The sequence below is a fragment of the Cottoperca gobio genome, chromosome 10 (genome assembly GCF_900634415.1).
Source record: "Cottoperca gobio chromosome 10, fCotGob3.1, whole genome shotgun sequence".
Taxonomy (NCBI): Eukaryota; Metazoa; Chordata; class Actinopteri; order Perciformes; family Bovichtidae; genus Cottoperca; species Cottoperca gobio.
In genome coordinates this window covers 12162151-12187608 of record NC_041364.1, presented here as the reverse complement: position 1 = coordinate 12187608, position 25458 = coordinate 12162151, and the positions used below count along the sequence as shown (strand labels likewise).

The 25458-nt window shown below is 41.2% G+C and overlaps 1 protein-coding gene across 3 annotated transcripts; it reads right to left on the bottom strand.

Moving 5' to 3' along the window:
• Positions 1 to 275: 275 nt before the first annotated feature.
• Positions 276 to 25133, bottom strand: LOC115014510 (serine/threonine-protein phosphatase 2A 55 kDa regulatory subunit B gamma isoform). 3 transcript variants are annotated; one of them, XM_029441431.1, is made up of 12 exons: positions 25075 to 25132; positions 21878 to 22265; positions 21167 to 21480; positions 17877 to 18033; positions 11561 to 11658; positions 10593 to 10758; positions 9729 to 9841; positions 8628 to 8805; positions 7670 to 7834; positions 5822 to 5991; positions 3211 to 3302; positions 276 to 2290 (listed from the first exon to the last, which is right to left on the bottom strand). In XM_029441431.1, the coding sequence occupies exons 4-12, from the start codon at positions 17956 to 17958 to the stop codon at positions 1996 to 1998; spliced, it is 1359 nt and encodes a 452-aa protein (XP_029297291.1). In that variant the 5' UTR covers positions 17959 to 18033; positions 21167 to 21480; positions 21878 to 22265; positions 25075 to 25132; the 3' UTR covers positions 276 to 1995. The 3 variants fall into 3 exon arrangements, with proteins under 3 accessions (XP_029297291.1, XP_029297293.1, XP_029297292.1); XM_029441433.1 differs by lacking the exon at positions 17877 to 18033 and having other exon boundaries at positions 25075 to 25133; XM_029441432.1 differs by lacking the exons at positions 21167 to 21480; positions 21878 to 22265; positions 25075 to 25132 and adding an exon at positions 18757 to 18891.
• Positions 25134 to 25458: the final 325 nt, after the last annotated feature.

The window sequence follows — 25458 nt, the reverse complement described above, 5'->3', positions numbered from 1 at the left end:
CAAAAAAAGAAACAGCATAATTCACTGTCAGTATAACAGGAGATGCATTTTGTGTGAAGAAAGAAACTAATTGACAGTAAGTGCAGTAAGTGTGTGATGACAGTAGGTGGCGCTTCAGACTACATGACTTCACTCGCGTCACAGGCTGTAATTATGACCCCTAATAGGCCAATATAAATTGAAGCTATAAAGTGTGCACATTTCCATAATGGCACTGGCAATTACTATCGGTCTCATTACATTGTAATAAAAATCACAGATGTGCGCTCATTGGATGCAATTTCGTTGAAATCTTTATTCAGAAAAAAACATATTAACATTATTTATAACTGTCCATTTGACAATTTTGTCATCAACATACAATAACACAAAAATATGTGATTCAACATTAGTTTTGGTCAGGACGTGGTGGAGAAAGATTGACACAAAAGAAGTTAAATAAAAGAATAAACTGTTCTCTAAAAATAAAAGCGTCTGCACATCAGCAAAGTAATCAGTGAGGAAGGCTGAGGAGATTTCAGTACCATCTCTATGCTGTAGCTTTGGAGGCTATCATCGATACAGATGATCGAGTCCGCAGTCCGATTTAAGGATGTTAAAAAAACAAATACATGTCAAAAACAGAGTTGATATATACAGACACAATTTAGGCCCTTTGATTTTTTTTTCTTTTTCTTTTAGAGAACAACATTAATGAAAACATTCCCCATTTTTCTTGGTTCTCAGTCGTGTAGAAACTGATTCTTGGACGGCTTCATTCAGAATGTACATGTAAGTGTATGAACCGAACACTGGTAAACATGCTTCAGTGTCCAAAGACACAAATAAAGGTAGGAGAGCTCGGTCATCTATGGTTACTAGTGCTGCATGGGGCCCCGGGGCCCCTGAAGCCTTTGTACAGCTGGGTCTAAATGGTTAAGAAGGCAGCCAAGTCAGTCAGTCAATTTATAAACACCTAGGCTAAATTGGTTTTACATGCAGCATGTTTTTGCTTGATTGTTGAAATTATTTAGTTCATTTTTAATTCTTTTTTTTTTTGCTTGATTTGAGTTGTATTTTACGGCAAAGTAGCACACGACATATTCCGATACCAGAAGCAGAATCCACAGTCAGAGGAGTTGAAGGGGCTCGTTCCAGCAGAGACAACATTAATGACTGAAACACTGTGTGGAGAAGATATGAGTGTCTGTCCTCATATTAGGCCATGGTGTAACTTCTGCTTCTACCTGCAGGACTGTAAATCTTCTACCTCACTGAACACGGTCCAGTTGAGCTCAGAGGCGTCTAGGTGCACTTGGGTTAAAAGGGGAGGGTCCCGAATTCATTCTTGCACATCACACGTATCATTTTAAATCATCATTGTCATCATAATAACCATCATTAACATCATATAACAAGAAGTTACAAAAACAGAAGTGGGGGTAGCTGATCTGAAATCAAACAAACAGCCAGTTACATAAATGCCCCATTTTTCGTCAGTGCCGCTGGTTGACAACCACGGAGGGTTTTCGTTACACAAAACAGTGGGCAAGGGATAAGAATAGGCTTTGCTCGAGCACACAAATACAGAAAGGAGAGGAGGAGGAGGAGGAGGTGGAGAAAGTAAAAGAGCCTGAAGAAAAGAAAAAGACAAATATGTAAACGTCTCTCTAGTCTGGGAGGGTTTATCCCCCTCAGAAACTGTAGCAATCAACACACCATCAAGCTCAATCCAGAGGTTAACAATCAAGAAATCCACAGTTTGGACAATTTTGCAATCCATAATCCAATGCGTAATCCAGCCTGTTCCCTTTCTAGCCCTTTCTAGGTCCTTTCAGTTCTGGGAGGCTGAGGAGGAGGTGAGGGAGTGCGTTGAAGAGTAGACCTACATGAGTGTGTGTTTTCTGATCGTGTATGGGTGTGCTAGGCATATTCCCGTGTGTGTATGTCCGTAAATGTGTACATTCTGGCATAGCAGGTGTGAACTCATTTGTATCCACCGCTGGCATGCCTTCATTAATGCATCTCAGAGTTGAGTTTGTCCTGGAAGATGTACAGATTGTTGGTGGCGGCGATGGCGATGATGTTCTCAGTCGGGTGCCAGGCTGTGTGGAGGATCTTCTTGGTGAAGTCCAGGCTGTCCACGCTGATGTCGTCCTTCCGCCGCTTTCCCCCGGCGGCACAGACCCTCCGCGGCTTCAGGACAGCTCGGGGTTTGCTGCTCTCCCTCGACGCCTCCAAGGTCACGTCGCGTTTGGTGTTGCGGTCGAACATGCGGAAGAAGTTGTTGTAGGCTCCGGTCATGATCACGCTAAGAAGAGTAAGAGGCGAGAATGGATCAGTTACTACAGTCTGGACTGTACGGATTAACTTCACAGACTAACCTCCTTCATATGCCCTAAACGTAAAGGGTCACATCATCCTAATGATAGAAAGACCACTTAGCCATTGTGGAATCTGGACATGCAGATGATCAAATGTTTTATTTTGCAAAGTTTTAAGACATTTACGATTAATTTGTGGTGCTCACAGCAATCGTGAGGATGTATTCAGATCCTTTAGTTTAGTAAAAGTAGCAATAATGCACTATAAAAAGTGTTGCATTTAAAATTATACTTACATTTTAAGTAAAAGTAATATATATAATAAAAATGTATATTATTATTTCTAACTAGTATGGCTGTTAAATAAATGTAGCGCAGTAAAAAGTAGTACATTTTAGTGGAGTACAAGTATAAAGTAGCTTAAAGGTAAAGAAACAATACCTCAAAATTGTACACAGGTACAGTATTTGAGTACATGTTGTTACATTCCACCACTGACTCGCAGCTTTGGATGTTTGTTTGTTTTAAACTCAAAAGTAAAGTGTCTTTAATCCAGAATAAATAATCAAATGTTTTTACTGGAATTTCTATGAAAAGTCTGCAGATTATCCAGATTCTGATATTACTTCTGCATTTTCAAATGTAATATTTTTCATCGAGGGATATCTCAAAACCTCAGCACATCAAACAGCAACTATCTGCATGGTAAGATACGGCACATTTATTGGTAAGCAGGAAAATATGTTTTGTTTTTTTATCATTTAGTTCAACTAAACGTTTAACTGCAAAACCATGTAATAACTTTAAAAACACTCCACAAAATATATAACAGCACCAGTTTTACAAGTTCTCATATTGGGACGTTTAGGTGTCATAAGTAAAAAACACATCCAGACACTTCAGGTACCTGTCCGAGCCGTTCCAGGCACACTCAAACTTGTCAAAGATGCAGTCGTTTTCGTAAAGGGAGCACAACTTGCTGCGGAGGTAATCGTGGACCTGGAGGGAAGAAACACACACACACACACACACACACACACACACACACACACACACACACACACACATTAGAAGCTCAGCGCAGACAAAACACATTAAAGTTGTAACACAAACCTCCCTGAAGGCAACTCTAATGAGACACAACACCAGCCCTGAGCAATACGAGGGCCAGGAGTACATTTTAATCTAAACTCCTTTTCCATATCAGTAAACCCATTAAAATCCAAACCCTCCAAGGGCATATTAACAGAGACACACATGTGAACACACACACACACACACACACACATATCCACTGACTAATAACTCTTTTCCCTCGTGCTTTCATTGTGTGTCAGCACCGTGATGCAAGGGGTTGAAATATACGCTTTCCTTCCCCCCCGTGCTCTGCATTAGGACCCTATTTTCACATTCTGCATAAAGTCAGCAGTCAACAGTCGCCTCGAGATCAATAAATGGTCAAATGGTTTTACATCAAACCAGGTGACAGTTTTGTTTCCCCCTATGGGTCTTTCTGCTCGGGGTGAATTGGTACAGTGTCAGCTGCAGTTGAATATATGGTCTTTTTTTCCAGAGTACAGTGCCTCATCCCTCATGGATGTGTGCATATTATTCATGTTCCAGAAGGAATAAGAGTGTAAATTTACCAAAATAAGAGCAGCTTTGCCCTGAAATCCCTTTTCTCCCCTTGGTTTACTCCATTCAACCTCTGCCATCCCTCTTTCTCATCCTCTTATTTACAAACTCTCCCCTCATTATTCTCTTCTCCTCTCATCACACCATCCACACACACTCCCTCCCAAACCCTCACCCCTCTTCTCCCTCCCTCCCTCCCTCTTCCTCCCTCTCCGTGCTGCATTGCAGATCTAGGTGTCGGCCGCTGTGTAAGGTATCCCTCCTTCCCGTTTCACTTTATGAGTGGAGGCTCTGGCGGACTATAAATAGCTCCAGTGCGTCCCGGCCTCCCACTCCAGGCTGCCTCATAGGCCCTCACACGTCAGGAAGAAACGCACACACATGTTCACCCACATGCCCGCGGCAGGAATACTAAACACACACTGAAAAAAGAAGTTGATAGATACTTCTATTGCACATAAATGCATAACAGAAAGCTGCTGTGGCCTCTAGTCTTAAAAGTGACATGTGAGATAAATTGAGTGAAAAGTAAAATACTATTTTTATAGGCTTAGTAATGAGTTTTGTTTGTTTACATTTTTAACAGCATGTCAAGTCCACTTCATCTATATCCCACGTGTACGGCATACTAATAATTTACTGTTCTCACACATGTATTATTAATCTGCCAAACACACACAATCTGAGGCATCTACAGATTAAAGTCCAAAGTTAAAAGCGTAGGCCACAGCGAGGGTTTCTGTTGATTCTGCACTGAGCGCAGACGTGAATTCTCTGGCTCGTAATCAATCCAATTATCCTTAAAAGGATTTGGAAAAATCTAATTATCTGCAAGCACTGTGATGCTGAGAGACAACCGTCTTCCCATGATTCATTTCTGTGACAAATTATTTACATTTCCAGGATGACATTTCCTTCTTTCAGTAAAGGGACAGTTGCAGCAATCTGAGCAGCAACACTGGACTGGACTGTGCAGGAACAATAAATCCCCAACTTAACAAACATTTGCACTATGTTGTGTGGGAATCACAGAAGGCAATGTGTGACATGGAAAGAAACAACATAGTGTCCTAGAAAGGTGTTCGTAGTAGATGATGTCATGACACCAGGAATCCAAAAGATCGTTCCTCACTGCCATTACAACATGTTATGTTCACAGTCATCAAACCATTCAGTGATATAGAAGTTATGTTTCTCCACTCATTTCTTTCAGCTTTTTCTTTGAATTTGCCACCAAAATGTAACTTTATGGGGAAACATTGCTCAACTATATGGAAGAGGGTCAGGTTATTTGTAAAGTATCACAGGTTAAGTTTATTGTGGGATTTTTCTAATGTGCCGAACTGAATCAAAGTCCTGTGTTAAAGATTAGGCTAGTCGTTAGAAAATTAAGGCAACACATTTAATTTAATAATTCTGTGTGCGTGTGTGTGTGTGTGTGTGTGTTTGTATCATTGGTTTGTTCGTATTCACGTGGGTGGTAATTTATGTAACTGAGATTTGTGATCTTGGTTTATGTATTTAAATGATTTAAAGACAATAAAAATGCACATGAGCAGACCTTTGTGGCAGCAGCATGTGGTGTTGGCCGGAGGGTGTCAGCAGAGTAATGATGAGAAGTGCCGGGTTATAAAGGCTGATTGAATTTGATCAGTCAGCTGATGAAGCAAGAATAAAACAGTGCAGTGACTCAACAGATGAGTGGATTCAAAAGAAACATGTGTTAATGCTTCTTCAACTACTGATCAGTTCACCTTGCCCAGAGTCAATTTGCTACTTGCCAGATGGAATCTCATTATAGCAGCTGAGCCTGGGAGAAAATATTAATTCTCATGTTTATTGTATTTTAACCTCATGATTTTCACATGTGGTCGGTCACACACCTGGTATGTCTCCAGGGGCTTGCTCTCCATGTTGAGGTCCCAGACTTTGGCAGTCAGGTAGTCTCTGGTGAGCAGGTAGCGACCGCTGTGGCTAAACTTGACATCGGACACAGAGGAGACGATCTCAGAGAAGAAGGAGCGGGCGCTGGGATCCTCGGGCTCCTCGAACACTGGAGATGGTGGGAGAGGAGGGAGAGGAAGATGAGTGCTGTTAAGCCCGATGCCAGGCAGAAACACAGTGCGTCACATAAAGATGGCATGTTAGATAAATAAATATCCCGGATGAGTCTATATGTAGACTGTAGCAGACTGTCTGAATGCTTCAGCACATTTCAAAGAGAACAATCAGATGTCTTAAGTACAGGCATTTCTCATTGAATATAACAAACACATTAAATCCCTTGCAGGCTTGTTGAGGAGCTCCACTGAACACACTTTGCAGTGTTCACTGCTATAGTGATTCATGGTGTTCAGAGGTGTAACACACAGGGGGAACTGGCCATTGCAACTTGGAAGTACACAAAAAGAAAAAGATAAGAAAGTTGGGAAACCATAAATCTGAAGTATGAGAGAAATGTACCATGCATTGATTTGTTGTCCCTTAAGGACAGCAGATCTGTGTGTTCACTCACCCTGTTCTATATTAATAGTCCTGCATTGGAAGGAATTATTAAACGCTGAAATATTTTTCCAAACAGACATATTGTGCTTATAAACGGTAAGAAAATGTAACTTCTTACACCTTGTGTACGAACTACTTTCCAATAAATGAACATACCTGAGGTTTTGCAGGTTTCAGTTCAATAACATTACAAATTAAATACACAGTGTTTCATGTCAAATCACCAGCACGGAAGATCGTCCCTGCTCCTAACTGCATAAACATGCATAAATAAAGCTAACTGATAATGATAATCCGCTATGATGGATTAAGCATCTTAAGTAAGTCTCTGCAAGTTGATTTTTATAAACTAAAAGAAAAGTCAGGGGATCCCAACAGTGATTACAATTTGTCCTGCAGGGGCCATGAATGTGTGTTTAACCCAGTAGTCCAAGAGTGGAGATATTTCACTTAAAACCCACAAATGTGAACCTCATAGTGGCGCTAGAGGAAAATACAGAGGATCACCAAAGTTATTAGGATTCATCAACTGGTAACCATGAATCTCTGTACAAAATGTAATGGAAATCCATTCGATAGCTGTCGAGTTATTTCAGTTTTTGTAAAAGTGGTGGACCGACATCATGGAGCCATAACGCTAGCATAGCTAAAACCATTGACTGTATATTTAGAAACTTATGGATCCCTGAAATGTAGGAGATTAATCAAAAAACTTGTTCACATATTTAACTACCAGTATCATACCGTTGGCCTTTTAAAAGGGACAGTTTGCCTCAAAATCAAATATACATATTTGTCCTCTTACCTGTAGTGCTATTTATCAATCTAGATTGTTTTTGTGTGAGTTGCCGAGTGTTGAAGATATATGCCGTAGAAATATCTGTCATCTCTCGAATATAATGGAAGTAGATGGCGCTCAGCTTGTGGTGACTTATGACTTACTCAAGATAATCCATAGACTTTGTTGTGAGCAATTTCATGTAGGAACTATTTTCTTTCTACCAAACTGCACCCACCAACCGTATCAGTGCGCAAAAGGAAGCGTGCATGTACTCGTGGACTCATTCACTCGTTGGTGGGTGTAGTTTGGTAGAAAGAAAATCGGTATCTAGATTGATCATAGCTACAGGTAAAAGGGAAAAGCGTGTTTTGTTTTGTCTGGAGTGAATTGTCACTTAAATACAAAAACATAATGTCAATGTCTCCATGTCAGCAGGTTTACTCACATTTGGAGTGTTTGTCGCACAGCGCTGCTTCTCTCATGTCACAGAGGCGCAGGGTGCCTTTGCTGCTGCTATAGACAAACAGGTTACAGTGGTGGGGGTGAAACTCCGCCGCTGTGATCACCTCTGTCAGATCCTCCATGTTGGTTGGCTTGATGTCCACAATGTCTGAGAAAAAAGCGTCGCTCAGAAAGAAATAACAAAGAGCGTCAACTTCCCAGAGCCTGCAGTTAGTTTTAGCCTGAACAGTTTTTACCTGCTGAAGTCAAGCACACTGTATGTACATCATTCATTTATCCTTTTATCAATTTCATAAACTTCTCATCAAATGAGAAACTACTTGATCGTGTTCATTCATGTGGACACCCACACAGGTCCATAATCTACATAACAAAATAAAAACACAAGTGTATGTAAATATAAACCTAACCGAATCACAATGTAAATCATTTACAGAGGAAATAAAGCAAACCAATTTAAATATATCTTGGGGGGGATTGTTGGGAGAAAAGTAATTCCATATTCAGATAAATTTATAATATCATAAATCCTGTCGGGGTCATGAATGTGACTGTACTGTGTCCTATTGAGCTGGATTAGAACTCAGAAAGGGTCTGAAATATTTATGCAGCCTTTGAATAATTCATTAAGCTACATTTTCACTCCTCAAGAATAATATTCCCCTCCCCCAACGGCTTTGTGCATTTCTTTATACAACAAAGTGGGATTTGCAATGTGGGAGTTTGTTGTGTGTGTGTGTGTGTGTGTGTGTGTGTGTGTGTGTGTGTGTGTGTGTGTGTGTGGGGAGCAAGGATTGATTATTGAGCTTGTATAATTATATGTATGTGTGTACTTTAATAAATCTATTCCTGCTTCTATATGCGTCTGTGCACGTGTGATGATGTATGCTTGTCGTCTCTTCTCCTCCCCACGAATGCATATTAAAACCAACAAAGGATACTGAAGCTGCGGTCGGTGATGTCCAGATGCCAGAGGTTGATCCTCAGGTCGTCAGCTGACATGTAGGTCTGATAGTCGGAGTTGACGGAGATGGAGTTGACGTGGTAGGTGTGGGCGTTGGCGAACACTCGCCGCGGGCTCACCTCTACCATCAGGTCCATCGGCATCAACACCGGCACCTTTAAAGACAAAGAGAGAGAGAGAGAGCAGTTTAACATCTCATGTTACTGATTAAGAGAAGAAAGATGTTCAGTCAGAACATTTAAATAATTTCATTGTATCATGAATTAATATTTAATGCATTACTTGCTTTGACATCAATAGTACATTATTGCTGGAACCCCAACTTGCTCGCTTGATAGCAAGATCAAGAGCCAGCATAGTGCATAAGTTATAGCTCATTTGGCTGCATTTTAATATCTTGGGATTTGCATTAAAACACAATTTCTTTGCCGATACATGATTTACATTTTTATACACAGCTTAAATTGTGTGTCCTTATTTGCATACAGCACAGTGGGAGCACCATCATCGTACACGTACATGTAATTAGAACTCTACAAAGAAGGAAATACTATACGTGCATTACGCACACACATAAGCACACTGCGTACATATTAGCAAAACATTTTTTATATCTTATTAAACTGAATATCTGGGTTTTGGGCTGATATGACAAGACATCTAAAGACATCATCGAGAAACTATGAGTGACATTTTTATTTTCAGAAATTATATAGACCGATCGATTCTAGGAAATAAATGGCAGATTGATCGATAATGAAAATAATCGTTAGTTGCAGCCCTAGAACTCATTTTGTGTTGCTGTCCTGAACAGCTGGAAAAATAGGACTTCTCCTCCCTCACACACTCCCGCATACACACATGTACCATTGTGCCAGTGACCCATTTTTGCACATGCAAACACATCTGTACCCACTGACCCAGTTACGTTTGCACAACCTACTGCATTTATTAATGTTTAAGTGTCTGCAGATACAGACAGGCACAAAGACAGACACAAAGACAGACACACAGACAGACACACAGACAGACACACAGACAGACAGACACAAAGACAGACACACAGATAGATAGTTACCTGTAGGGAGGTGACGGTGGAGAGGTCCTTGATGCGACCCTCCTCATCCTTCAGGTTGTAACCCTCCGGCCGTTTGTCTCTTTCACTCACCTTCCACAACTTAATGGTCTTATCTGGGAATAAGAAAGATAACAACAGATTTAAGTGTAACAAATGAATAAATCTAATAAAACTATCTGGAGATCTTAGATTAGATGGGATTCAACACTTAATCAGAGTAATAAAGAGCTGTTTTAGGATTTTAGCATCAAGACACAATCCCCTCGTGCCCATAAGAAATAACTTACAGTCCAAACTGTCAGATCTGAAAGTCAGCTTTAGACTCTGAATCTCTAAACGAACAAACAGCAAGTTTTTGTTTTATCAACACTGACGGACATAGAAAGTCTCAGTATTATATTGAATACACAGCAGCATTACCCCACTAACTGCTGAGGCAAGTCTTACATTTTTCATACCCTCAATCATAAATAATATAGTACTTAAATAAATCAATAACTGGGCGCTCAGGCTCTATAGATCTTCCAGCATAAACTAAGAATGTACACTGATGATGGGACCTCATATCTAAGGCAGACATACTCCTAATGCACTACACAAATGTAATGCAACACAAGCAGCAACTCTTCTCCCTTTAGGCAAAGGGAACATCTGCTATCTGAGTGAACAAACTCAAATGACTGTCTTAATTTCAACTGCTCTTCACTCAGTCAAACACTTGTTAAGGGAATAGAAATCGTAACTCAGACGTGACATAAACATTCAAAATGGCTCAGGTGAAGTGTTTTCCAAAAGAATATCAACCAAGACTTCTTCCCACATCTTCCTGGTTCCCTGAAGATGCATGTGTGTTGGGTCTCTCACCATTGGTGGAGAGGAGGAAGTGTGCGGCGTTCTGCTGAGGCAGCCATCGGATCTTATTGATCTTCTCCTCGATCTCCAGACTCTTAAGGTAGTCGAACTCAGGCTCATGGCTCTGGAAGGTGCTGTAGACATTGTACTCTCCCTGGGAGAATGGTTCAATCTTGCACTGTGGAAAGAAAAGCAGGTATTTGGAAATGTGTGGAGATAAATGTGTACATGCTGACATTTTAGAGATGTACTGATTGCAATTTTATCGGACGATTTTTCCAAAGTCTGACCTGCTGATTTAGAATTTTGCCGATTCTGATATTTTCTTTCTTAGAACTATAATTGACAGCATAGACAAACATATTTTTCATTTTTCTTTCATTTAAAATTTTAATTTGATTATATGTTCATAATAAAACATCGACTATTAAGTAACTTACACTATCTCCAAAACTGCACCAAGTTACAGGACAGTTCTGTCAAACCTTGTTTTTAAGTTTGCGCCTACAATATGATGTGTGCGTGTACCACTGTACACACGCTAGTGTCTTTGTTGCTGTTTGCGACTCAAACCGTCACGTGGCATACATGTATGTGTGTAAATCTGACCAGCAAACAAAAATCAGATTTATGAGAATGATCAGCCAATCAGCTGACAACCGGCTGGTTTCGACCGGTGGCCGGTCGATCAGTGCATCTCTATTACATTTATAATCACAGTGCAATGTAACACCCCGGGCCGAAGCCTTGATCATATGAAGAAATAGCGTGGCACGGACTCTGCACAGCTATAATCATAAACTCTCTGACACAGCAGGAGTATCAACTATTTATCAATCATCTAGACTGTAGCTGGAGGGCAAAGGTGTACGTCCATCACTACTCTCATAGATGGAATGAAAAATTGTATATTTGTGTGTATGTGTGTGTGTGTGTGTGTGTGTGTGTGTGTGTGTGTGTTTGTATGTTTGTGTGTCTACCTCAGGTTCCCTCTGAAAGATGACCACTCGGCCCCCCTTGTCCCCGGTGGCCAGGAGCTCTCCAGTGTGGTTGAACTCAACAGTGGAGATGATATCAGCTGGGGAGAGACAGACATAGAGACAAAGATGAAGGGAGAGAAAGAGAGATGTAGCATGAGAGGAAAGAACGGTACGGAGAGAGAGAGAGAGAGCAGGAGTAGCCATTAGCTAATTGACCACACATCATCATTCATCTATACAATCTGTTTATATGGCTCTAAATTGTTAAATCAACTCAATGCATTAACATGTAAGTGGATTAAAATATGCAAATAAATGTGTAGAATAAAACAATATTTGATCACTAACACAAATATTCTGCAATTGTTTGTAAGCTTTCAGAGAACATTCAGATCAACATCAAAACACACACACACACACACACACACACACACACACACACAGCTGTTTTACATTAGGCACAGGTGTTATCTGTGTTCCAGTGTGACAGGTAATGATGCACACTATGACACTTCCATTACACAAGATAAAAGTGTCACTTGAGTTCATCGTGTGTGATGAATAAGATTGATAATGTACTCGATCATCTCTGAAGTGTCTTAAAGTGTAAACACAACTTTGAGTGTGTTAGCATTCGTGACTAAATATCATTTGTAATGCTATTGATTTGATTATTTGCAACAATATCCCCATCACCAGCTCGGTGTTGCGAAACACCAACACAGTCTGACTCAGTGACAACACTGTAACATTATGATGAGTAAGCTTGTTATTAACCACTTAGCATTGACTGGCTCCATGCTTTGAGTGGACCTTCCTGCATCACACAGTACACAGAATGTGAAATAGAAAGTATGTTGTTGTGTCGTCCAATGAAGGGCATGCCGGTATGATATGTGAAGCTTGAATCTCTCTTGTCTTCTTATCCACCTTTCACTTCCCCTTTCTGCAGCTCTTTTAAGTTTTATTTAGAAATATATATTTACAGACAGAGCTGATCTGGAGGGAGAAGAAATGTTAGCGGGTAAATCTCTTTTAAAGTAATCATAAGCGGAGGTTTAATGAAAAAAAGCTGGTATAGTATGAGATGATGTAGCTAACCTGGTATGAAGCCATGTAACTAAACTACAAAGTTCAAACACATAAAGTAAGCTAGTTCGCTCGTCTGCCAAACCTTTAAAATCAAGAATGCCATCGTCAACTTCCTACATTGATGCTTCTCAGTCACCCTAAATCAAATGTATTCTAACAAGACAATTAAGCAAGTCTGTTTAGCAGCAGAAGTGAACTGAATGTGAAGTTTAACATTTTTACATTGCATTGTAGAGAGACTTGGGGTTAAGTGTGTTGCTCAGGGACACAATGGTGGCCGCCCCTGGCAATGAACTCACAACCTTCCAGTGTTCTATTTGGAAGCCGTACCACTCGACCAATTGACCGCCACATCTGTGGTCAGACTTCACACTTGTGAATACAAAGGCTGTGTTAATGACAGATTGATTCCAGTTGATTCTGGTGTTGCTGATGACGGCGATGACTTTAGTGCTGACTGGATAATATTCAAAATGGCCATGATCAACCACAGTCACAACAAACCAATTTTAAAGCTTTCTTTATAAAGATACATCCATATATTGTTGTCCTCACAAGACACCCGCCAACAGGTTCAGTGTTCACACTGATTCTTTCAATGATGCTATTTTAAAGCAGTAGTTCTTGGCTTTCCACACAGTTACTGCACATGGGTAAGAAATAGTTCAAGCATGTAACCTTGCCTTAAAACCATAACTTGTCATTTTTACATTTTGTACAGAATAAGCAAATGAGATGTCCATGTTCATTTGTGAGCTTTAGAGGTGCTTCGAAGGATCCGTCTCTGCATATAATAACATAAACATAATCTGCAATACTCCACATTTCAAGTCTTAACAAGATTGCATTAGCACAACATCCAGTTCCACTTTATGCGCATCAATATATTACATTTTCTATAAAACAAAAAGGTCTGATGTCTTAGCGGTTGGTACAATGTAGGTCTGAAAACTACTCATTGCAAACCATAAAATCTATAAACCTATGTCACCTAAAAAACATCACCTACAGTTGTTTACAAATTATGTTCAAGTTAATCAAGACCAACACTGCACCACCCACAGGATTATCAACAAGGTGCATTTTGACTCAAAACTGTTCCACCAGATTGTTATACAGCAAAGGCTTACTACTACTACACTACAAATAATCAAATACTATCTTTTCATAGATTAGATTTCAAAATCATTTCATGTCACGGTGCTGTATCCCACTAAGCCTCCAACGGAGTCTACTGAGCTTAGTTTTTCATAGAAAAGGAACATGGTACTCAATAAGCATGGACTGTAATAAAAGAAATAGAGCGTGGAGAGCGTATTTATTGAGAGTCTGAGTGTAGTCTTGCCTATTTTGTGGTGGCCTTGAGAGAGAGAGATTTTATGATGAGGGGAGGCAGGGACTGCTCCTCAATCTCTACACTAACACAGATTGATACCCTCTGTTCGCCTCACACTTCATGTATTACTGGTTCTATCATTTTCCACTAGTCATTGCACAGCTTCTTGATCTCTCACTGCAGCACCTTCTTTATTCTTCAGTTGCAATTTCTTTCATCTATTTCAGGGTTTCTCTCAATCCCTCTAACCCCACATGTTCTTTTGTCATCTCTCATCTCCTGCTCACCAGTTTCTCTCTTTTGCCCTCTCTCTCTCTCTCTCTCTCTCTCTCTCTCTCTCTCTCTCTCTCTCTCTCTCTCTCTCTCTCTCTCCTCTCTCTCTCTCTCTCTCTTCCCCCCCCCCCCCCCCCTCCGGCACTCTTGCTGCCTGGCTGTGTGTGTGAGTTAGCTTGTACGTAGTGGTGCTGCTGCTGGTGGTGGAAGAATGGATGGAGAGGATGGAAAACGAAGGTGGAGGGAAGAGGTGCTGGGCGGAGGCGGTGAAGGGGGCCTTCAGTGAGCAGGGGTTACCATGGTAACAGGCTGAGCCAACCAGTAGCAGGGGTACTCGGAACGGTTAGCCGTATATGGCAGTCTGGTAAAGCAGGAAGTGAGATTCATCAATCCAATTCTCGCAGGAAGAAGGAGCACGGTAAAATAATCATGGCGTCGCAGTTTTGTCCACTAACAAACATTGCTAAATTATTACCAGAAGGTGGAGCACACACTATGGTCCAAATTGAGGATATGCAGATAATTATTGCACATGATGGCACTCGTTCATAAACAGACCCCAACACATGCAGTGAAATTCACAAATACACATATGCACACAGGCATCTTTGGATGCACACAGTCAAGTAATGATGCACAGCAAATGTGTGTGCACACCCAACACATTTACAGATAACTGTGTCTCCACTCAAGACGCACAGAGAAAGAGCTAAGCTAAGCAAAACCCACAGGAGCAAAGCAGCACACACTATAGCTGAATAAAATATGGAGCACACACTCTCCTCTCTCATCTTGTCTGTTCTCAAAATGAACCCTTTCTGTGTTTCTCTCTTTCACTCTCTCTCACACACACACACACACACACACACACACACACACACACACACACCCACTTGTCTCTCTGATGCTCTTCAGTAGAAGAGTACTATAGAAAAACAAACCTCTTAGAAATCAACAAACTACTGCAGAAACAAGCATCATCATGAGTGCGCTGTGGCTCTCCTCCATGAGGCACCACTGGCCAGTGTACTGATGTAATGTGTGTCTGCGTGTGTGCGTGTGTGTGTGTGTGTGACTGTCTGTAAGGCTGTCAAGCTGTAAATCAATATAGTGCAGATGTGTGTGCGCTACAGTATAGCAAGCTAGCTGTGTCAGTCTCCCACAAACAGTCCATTAGCATCAGCAGGCCTGTCTGACTCATCGCCACACTGCAGGAGCTGGGGGGAACACACTGTGACTACAGTGCATGCACCCACACATACAGTACACATCAACAAAAAACAACACACAAACATGAATGAATCCAATGACACAAAGAAGCATACAAACACATACAAGGGATGAACACCAAACACTCACAAACACTCAAATGCACTGAGAGGTGTTTACAAGGACAGCAGCTCTTCAACGATCAAAACATGTTGTAGGCAGAACTGGACGAATAGGTAACAGATAATAAATCAACAACAATTTTGGAAATGTATTAATGGTTGAACTGACAGACGGAGCTGAATAGATGTCAAGTCATCTATTTGTCACTCAAGAGAAAATGTATCTGCAATATTTGAAAAATGATTTGATAATAATCATTTGTTTCAATCAAAAATTATGAACACGCCCTAATTCCAGTTTATCAAATAGCGAGTATTTGCTGCTTTTCTTTGTCTTAATTGATAGCAAACCCGAAGATCTCACCTGGGCCTTCATGAACATGTGATCAGCATTTCTTACTATTTTCTGCCATGGCAATCGATTCATCGAGAAAATAACAGGCATAGAAATAAACGTTAGTTTGAACCATAGTCTGTATTATACACATTAAGATTAGTGCTCATCTGTGGCACATCTGAGAGGAGGAGAGGAGATTTATGGGATAGATGAGGGTGGTGGCGCAGGGAGAGGGGAGGTGGATTTCCTGCCTTTTTGTTAAGGCCTGTACAGGGACAGAGAGGGGAGCAGACGCCCTACAGTCCCAATTATAGATATCTTAGGACTGGGTAAACACGGACCATTAAAGCTGAGCCAAAAACGCACACTCCTTAAAAGCGAGGACAAGCCACAGCTCAGCAGGAGATGTGTGTATGTGTGTGTATGTGTGTGTGTTGGCAAGTATGTGTGCATGCTGAAGCTCAAGCACCCTGCATTTCCTGTGTATGTGTGCACAAGTGTGTGTACTCAATTACACTGTAGAGAAATAAACTGGTTGGAGGGAGAGGAGGGAGAGAAGGAGATGAAGGGGGAGACTGCCGGAGGGAGATGTTAAATTGATCCCTGTCCTGCAGTTTTGGTGTTATCTGGAAAGAAAACTGGTGCATGTGTTTGTGTTAGGAGGTGCACATGTGTGGTGAGGAGTGATTTAAGCCCAGCACAGCAGGGAATCTGCTATTTCTCCAAACACACATCGGCACAATGGAGCAGAGCTGGTGTGAGCCTAATGGTTATATAGACACAAACAATTAGAATCACAAACCAAGCCAGCTTCAGCGTGTGTGAAATACACCTGTAATCCTTCTTTGCCTCGCTGCAAATACATTTTATAGCTGTGTGATTCCATTTTTGATAAAAATCAATTTGTTTTTCCAACAGATTTGCGAGACCGCAACATAAAAAAAAGATTAAGAGCTTAGCTGGTTTACACCCAATATAACCCCGGCCATACTGAAGACTGGGAATCTGTGTCAACGCCTCAGAAATACTTAAATGTAATCCCATATTCAGAAGACTCTTGCCCTTTTTTTATGCTGCCACTCTTATCTTTCTGTGATGAGATGTGTAGAGCTGAAATGATTAGTCGATGGACAGAAAATTATTCTGGAATGATTTGGATATTTGATGAACTGTTTTAGGGCAACTTTTACAGTTTTCCTTAAATTCACTGGTGTTGCCTTCTCAGACGTTATTTTTTTATTGCTTTCTTTAGTCTTTTATAATAGCAAACTAAATAACTCTGAACTGCTTGTCGGACAAAACAATCAGTTTAAATGTAAAGGTTTAAAGGTAATGAGAGATTGCGACAGGCTTTTTCCACAATTTGCAACATTTTATAGACCACACAATTAATCACGCTTACAAAAATGATCAGCAGATGAGTTAACAATGAAAAAATCATGAGCTCTAGCCCTACGTGTGTGTGTGTGTGTTTGTGTGTGTGTGTGTGTGTGTGTGTGTGTGTGTGTGTGTGTGTGTGTGTGTGTGTGTGTGTGTGTGTGTGTGTGTGTGTGTGTCTGTGCTGGGATGTGAGAGTCTTTGTGTGTCTTATTCTGTAAGATGCTTTGAAGGAGACGGGGTGTCGTCTGGTCAAACTATTTAAAGAAATCAAAATCACACACTCACACATAATCCACACTAAAGCAGGCAGACTGAGACAAAAATAAAGAGGCAGGTACAAAAATAGAGACACACAAAAAAGATGAGGCTGACATAGACAAAGTGATGTTTAGGGTATTTATACCACTCAGACTCAAGTGACTCAAACTACACACACACTCTCACATTCACCCACCCACACACATACAGGCGCACACACACAAACTCTCATATCTCACACCGGGGTCATGTGGCGCAACTGTGCGACACAGATATGACCTTCGGGATAGAAGAGGATAGAGCACACACCTTCAGTGTAAGAGGCAAACGGCTCGGGCTCCAGAGAAAGGGTAGTGATGTCGGAGCACAGGACCTGGATGGGGCTCAACATCCTGGGGGAGGACTCCAGGGTGGAGAGGGGTGGACAGGATGGGCGGAGCTCTTCAGGCTATAGCCAGGAGCAGCCCTGCAAGAGGAGCAAGGATGGAGGGAAGGGGAGGGAGGAGGGCAACAGGGAGGAGCAGAGGGTAAGGAGGGAAGGACCAGGGAGGGTGGATGGGATTAAGGGTAGGGACTAAGTTACTGCATCACCACATCGGGCCATGAGCACTCACCAGAGAAAGAATATACTGATAGTGTTTTATGATCATTCTGTATCTATACAACATGATGTATTCACATGTTGGGTTTGGCAGGGAGGCTTGCAAGACATACAGATGGAGATAGACACCTTGTGGGACAGAGTCTTAATATGTTTTAGTAGGTCTCTTTCTGTAATCATGTTTTGCAGGTGAGCGTAAAAAGAAGCCTAGATAGCTCTCACATTTCCCCAGAGGTGATTGACAATGATTGACACGTAGAAAAGAGCACTGATAGCTGGTAAAAGCCCACTTACTTACTTACTTACTTACTAACAATTACTTTCCTTATTGATTGATCTGTCAACAGTCAAAAAACCCAAAGAAATACAGTTTGAAATTATATTATATTAAGACATGCAAGTGAATATTAATGTCGGATATGCTGCGATCAGTTTGGTAGTTTTACTTTCAAAATGGCATTTTCTATTTTTATTTATAAATATTAGTTTTTTTACAATGTAAAATGTACCATTTTGTGGTTTTGACTTCACAGCATCGATACTTTTGTATATGATATAATATGTAACTACGGGGGTAAGTGTGCTTACATTATTTAGGAAATGGAATCCTTCAGAAAAACAAAAAATTCTGAATTGTGATGCAATATATAGTTGTTGTTCTTATTTCCTCATCCATCCTTGAACCCATTGCCGCTCCAGTCAGGGTGAGGGTTTAGCAAAGGGAGATATTGAGGAGGGCAAAAGAAGTGAGAGGAAGGGAGTAAGAGATGAAGGGAAGAAGGGAGGGGAGGGTGGTTAAGGTTTGGGGAAGGTTAAGTATCCCAACCCCTGTAGGAATTAAAGGGCAGGGGAATCCCCACGGGAAGATCTACAGACACACTGTATGTATGCGCACACACACACACATATATAAACACATATAAAACCCTTGCAGACAGACACATACATACACAAACCTGAGCAAACAAAAGAAACACAGTTTGCACTCATGGACACAGACATGAATATGAATGCAACACAGGAAAAAAAAGAAAGAAAGAAAGATGGAGACACACAGGAGCTGACAAAATACACCCAAGCATAAAATCACATGCACCATCTCTTTCTGTCTTTCTCTTTAACACACACACACATAAAGAGGCACATTGTGTTTGAGCAGCCTTTAGAGCACTGTTGGATAATTGTTTGGCAGACGCGCTACTTCAGCACAGGGCAATGCTGCAAGTTGCATTAGAGGAGCGATGGGGAAAGGGAGAGAGAAGGAGGCAGTGGGGGATGGAAATGGGGAGGAGGACGGGGGGATGGGGTGAACATTGAGGAAAGGTGGAGGGGGTTGGAGTGGCTGTAGAAGAAGAGGCAGGTAATGATTCATTTTGTTTATTTGTGAGGGAAAATTATTATATTTGGTCATTCTGGGAATTGTTGTGAGATGGATTTTTAGAGCACAATTTGTACTTATTCTTCTGCAACTATGTATTTTCAAACTGTCCATGTGTTGCACAGTTCTTTAAGGCCAATAGTGTTCAGTGGTGTGTCCACATTGCTGTGAGCTCATCAGCAATTCACGCTGAATAATGTCCGTCTGCCCGAGATGTGTGGAATAATTAATACTGCCATTATTGGTGGGTGGACACGACCTGTCAATCATATTGGCCAAGCATGAAAAGCGGCATGTTTATCATCACGGACTGTTGCTATAGCAATAATGGATGGTTGGTGATGGATGTTAAGACTGATTTGCTACCACTAATTCATCAGAATCCTTTTCTGAAATGGACAAAAGACACATTTCTCATGGAAACACTGTATGTATAAGAATAGACCGTCACACACACACAAACACACACACACACACACACACACACACACACACACACACACACACACACACACACACACACACACACACACACACACACACACACACACACACACACACACACACACACACACACACACACAGACAAACAAAGACATACATTCTTCAATCTTCTCAGCACAACAATATGTTGAATGCACACACACAAGCATTTACACAATCAACAGGCAGCCCTACAGGTCTCCCCTGACTACAGTATGTGCTGCTGTGTGAGGAGTATTATATTACAGCACAGACACAGGACGCATAATTCCCCTTCTGCAGTGATACGAGGATCACAAATGAGCTCGCAACACTTTCATGACCCCCAAATGATAATCCTGTTCAGGTCTAAGAGGCGTGGCGAACAATGAGCTGAGTGTAGGAAACAGATTGGGGACAGGAAGGCAGACAGGAAAGCTAGTGTGCAGGTGAGATTAGTGGTGTAATTGAGATTAGCAGAAGAGGGTTATCCAAGGTTATAATCCAGTTTTATGAAACAAACCAAAATAATTAATTGGTTTGCACAGCGTGTGTGCTGTTGAACATTTTAATATTCCTCTGCCTGAGAGGTATACTCCATATATTCAATTTGACACCCTGCATGTGTGTGACTTTATCATGGAGTGAGAGAGGACATGCAGTGAAATGAGTATGGTAGAAATTTCTGGCTTGTTTTTTCTGGAAATGTCGGCTATTACAGAAGAGAGAAAAACTATTCTCCCACACAAACAGAGTCATACACACATTCGGACACAGGCCAGATCAATTCTCCCCTGTGGTGTGACAAAATAGCTGTTGCACAAGGTAAGAAAGTAGTCACAAAAGCATAAATAAACAAAAACACAGAAATGAAAGGTGCAGGACACAAACAAAACGGAGAAGAAAAGAAGAGGAATGTAGGAGAAAGGAAATTGCCAAAGTGGCTTAATTTTGCAGAGAGGTGAATGTTTTGCTCCCTAGTTCGTGTTGCTCTGTCTGCAACTCTGTCTGATCAACACAGAGCTTACAGAAGATTAGAAAGCCGTCCTGAGCTTGTTTTTGCACACCTACACTTTGTCACACACACACCCGTTCCAGAGTTCACACACACACTTTGTTACATATAGACACATGCAGCTTCCTCTGTCATGTTCTTACCTTCAGTCACATAGTTGTGGTCGGGGAGGAAGCCGCGGTGGTTGAGCGTCGGGGTGGCATCAGTGTCTTCGCCCATCAGCGGGGCTGGGGGAAGCGCCCGTCTTGGTGGGGCAGCGTGATGATGGCAGATCGGTGGTGGAGGGGGTGGTGGGGATGCCGGTCAGCACAGCGCCCATACTGTTGCACGCAGACGCCTCCTCAGCACAAGGGCGCAGAGCCGGGCATCCTATCCTTAAATGAGGAGGGAGTGGGCCGGTCCCGAAGGAGGTATGGGTGCGTGTAGGAGTCCACACTTCTGAGAGCCAGATGCAAACCTGCATGAGGAGGATTATTTGAAAACAGTTTAAAAATGACCAGGGGTGAGCTTGATTTGTGTCTCACAAGAGCACACATCACTTGTGAGGCAAGAAAAATCCAGCGCACCCTGTGTCCACTCTGCAGCTGCTGAGTCCAGGTGTGGCCAGACCAATTCTACTCTCGCAAACACACAAAACATACACCGCCCTGTGCTTTAAAAAAGGGTGAAGTCCCTACTTGTTAATGCTACAAAAAGAAGAGAAGAGAGGAGATGAATATGAGGAGGAGGAGGAGAGTGGGGGGAGGGGAGAGAGGGATGAGCAGAGCCCCTGGTCGCCGGTATCTGCAGTGCTGCTTCTGCAGTGAACTCACACTCATAAACACACACATACAGTGGGACAACCACGCACTCACCTACACACTCGGTAGCTCGTGGGTCAGGTACTCCTCAGTGGATCCTCCATTAATAACATCTCTCTCCTCATCAGTGGGTAACTGTCTCTCTGGTTTCTCGGCTGTTCCAGTATGAGGAGGAAAATCCCAATGGCCCTGCGTTCTGCTGCAGTCTGTGCTCTGGCGTATATATGAAAGGCAGAGTGAGAGGTAGAGAGAGGGGGAGGGAGAGTGAGAGAGTGAGAGAGAGAGGAAGAGAGAGAGGATCTGTCCTGCTACGCTGGTACGTGTGTGATGCATCGGAGCGGGTCCCGCCCACTCCTTGGCGCAGCCAATCGTCACAGAGATGAGATCTGCCTGACCACTGAGTGCAGGTGATTAAATATTATGAAGAAACAGAGAGTTGTGACTAATGGGAGAGAAAGCAGAGGGAAGCGGAGAGAGGATTTCACTTGACTGAGTGCTGAATATGAATCACAGTACAGTGACTACTAGTGGATTCACCTGGAGACATAATTCAATTAGCTAGAGACGACTAACACTCCACCGCACGCACACAGATTTGAATACACAGCAGAATCTCTTACATGAAGTCTGTATAGAAGTTAGGGCTAAGTGGGAATTAAATGATCCACTTATCATATCACGATACGATCTTATCAATTTATCATTCTATGCACTTTTGTTGTTTAACCTTTGGGAAATTTGGAAAATATGCTTTTTCCAGTTTCTCGTGAGAGTTCGAGGATAAATACCACTCTCGTGTTTGTCTGTTAAATATGATGACACTGCCAACAGTCGGTTAGCTTAGCTCAGCATTAAACCACAACTTTAGTTTTCTCACTGATTAAAGAAACAAGATATAATGTGTTATTTGCAATGTTTTAGAAGTTCTGTTAGGCGACCTAACCCTCTGTATGAATCAAACTACTCCTTTAATGATTGCAAACAAACTATAATTAAGAAAACAAAAATATATACTTAAGTAATTAAAGTCCTTGTTTTACACGTATGAGTTTGGTATAATGTAACGCATAATAGTGGAGAACATTTCAAATAGCACGAAAAAGTAATACCAGCGCCAGAATCTCCAATATTGATACTGATACTTTTTTACTATAAAAGGCAGCTAATGTACTATTATGTATAGGGAAGAGAGAAATTCATGAGGTGATCAAAAATGGGCTACTTCTGAATGTATTTGTTATCACCAAATCATTTGCCACTGAAGAACATGAAGACAGAACTGTTTTTTTGTATCGAATTATTGATAGTAGGGCTGAAACTAAGGATTATTTTCATCACCAATTTAGTTGACGATTCTTCATTCAATCTAAGAGATCTCCAAAATATCACAATTTCACAGTGCGTCTTCAAATTGCAAATTTCAGAAATTGAAATCTGTCAAATTTGCTGACAATCTGTATAATTTGGTGACAATTAATACATTATCAAAAGATTTCAACCAATTTATCAATCTGTCTATCATTTCTGCTAATATCCATACTCAAAATAAGACTTATCAGCAGAATGAGGACTTTAGGTATCGATTCAACCATCCGTTCGTTGCACATCTGTTTGATTGTTTTATATGTGATCTTGCTTTAATTTGCCATATTGCAATGATATATAAAAATTTGAAAAATAGCCTATCCCTATTAATATTAGAACAAATAGTTTAACCACATAGACAAGAGATCAGAAACAACTACTGACTGTAAGAGCTGGTACTTAAATTCACACACCGACACACACACACAGAGGCTTCAGTCAGCGTGGCAGCAGAGAGTGAGGGGCTGCCAGTGACAGTTGGTGCCATCACTGGTGCTGGCTGTCTGCCACCAGGCTTTAAACCCCCCCACAGCAGGGAACAAGAAGAGCTGTTTATCTGACTTACTCCAAGACTGCCAAGCATCACCCTCCCCCACCAACTACTTACCAATGATGGGCAATGCTCCACTGCCATATCTGCCCTTCTAACTGCCCCCCGCCAGCCTAACATCCACCACAAAGCCCCCCTAAACCCACCCACTGTTTCCCATATATAGCTACTGTTCTACCTGCACATCTATTTACCTATTCACCCCAACCATATGCTACCAAAATCCCCCTGTGGTTAAATCCATAAAACCATAAGGTTTGGAGTTTGCCTCTGACTGAAGGTCCCACCAGTGTAAAATCTGACCCATTTGCCAAACCCAAAGCAGAGAGGGAGAGGTGAGAGACAATACTAATGTTTTGGTATTGTTTTCAGTTTGACGTGCTTTCATGTTCATATCGATTGGTATAACTATAAATATTGGCTAAAGCTATAAAGGCACATTTGAATATTGGACATTGCAATCATCAAGGCCTGTTATAGTACTGCGTAAAGTACCTAAAGTTGTTACTTTTCCTATTTTCCATGTTCAATTTGTTGTTCACCCAATTTAGAATAGAGATTTATAATGGTGAAGAGGTAAGTCGATTATCCAAAAAATGTATTGTCAATAACTTTGGTAATTTGTTTATGTAATTTATCAAGCACAAATGCCGAACCTTAGCTGGTTCCACCTTCTAAGGTATTATGATTTGCTTCACTTTTTTTTTTTCACTTTATATTGATTTCAATGTATTTACATGTACTGTTGTTCAGACAAAACAAGTAGTTTGAAGACATTGAACAAAAAGTAGTGCCTGGATTAATCAATAACAAAAACATATCTTAGACTGTAGCCCTAGAATTTGGAGATTTCACAAAAACTACTTAAATAATTAGGAACTAAATAGGTACATAACGTTACAGTATAGACAAACAAGAAATACACAATATCATTAAATGTAAAAGGTCGAGGTAGTTTCTTACAGTGTATTTGACGTTGATGAAAACACCTGCTGCGACATCACTGATTAGCATTTAAAGTTAAGCTAGCCAGAAGTACGACCTAATATATTGGAAATATTCAACCCATAGAGAGCTATACAGCAGTTTGTACACGTGTGTATACTTACACTAACATAAATAGGTTAACTAATAGGTAAACGTGAATCTGCATTCAACCAGTTTGTGCAAGAACAACTCTGAAACACGCTCCTAGACAGCCCTTCACACATCTCAGTCGTATAACATTGCTATAGCTATTGGCTAATGTGCTAGCAAACAGTTGCCTATTTACTTGGCTAGCGTTAAACGTCAGGTAACTGCGCTTCTGGATAATATAAGGACAATATTCACTGACCTTTTAACTCTGGCTTGTCCTCCACCAACCCACAAGAAGACAACTATCTGCTTTAGCTTGCTAAATGTTCAACTTTATTCACCGGCTGTTAGCTATGTCTCTGCGTTTGGTGTTGGCAGGTAAGGTAAACTAGTCGTGTACAGCACCTCCAGCTTGCTGGAAAAAATGGGTTCATGGAAAGTGAGACTGAACCAAAGAGTACATTTTCGGTGTAAACAAAATGTACCCTATTGTATTTGGGTAACTTCCCATCTTTTTTTTTTTTTTTGTAAAAGAAATACACAGTTTGCACAACAGAACACATCTAACAAATACATTAAATGATCAATAGCTGTTCAGAGATTGCACCAACTTTAAAAATCCATCCATATTTCAATGTACTAA

Bases quoted from the DNA above. Each gene is read 5' to 3' on its own strand.
- LOC115014510 (XM_029441431.1), bottom strand. From the start codon at position 17,958: ATGTTGAGCCCCATCCAGGTCCTGTGCTCCGACATCACTACCCTTTCT. The intron at 10,759-11,560 runs GTAGACACACAA...TTCTTTCCACAG, and splicing joins TCTTTCAGAGGGAACCTGAG to TGCAAGATTGAACCATTCTC. The intron at 5,992-7,669 runs GTGAGTAAACCT...CACCATCTCCAG, and splicing joins GTGCGACAAACACTCCAAAT to TGTTCGAGGAGCCCGAGGAT.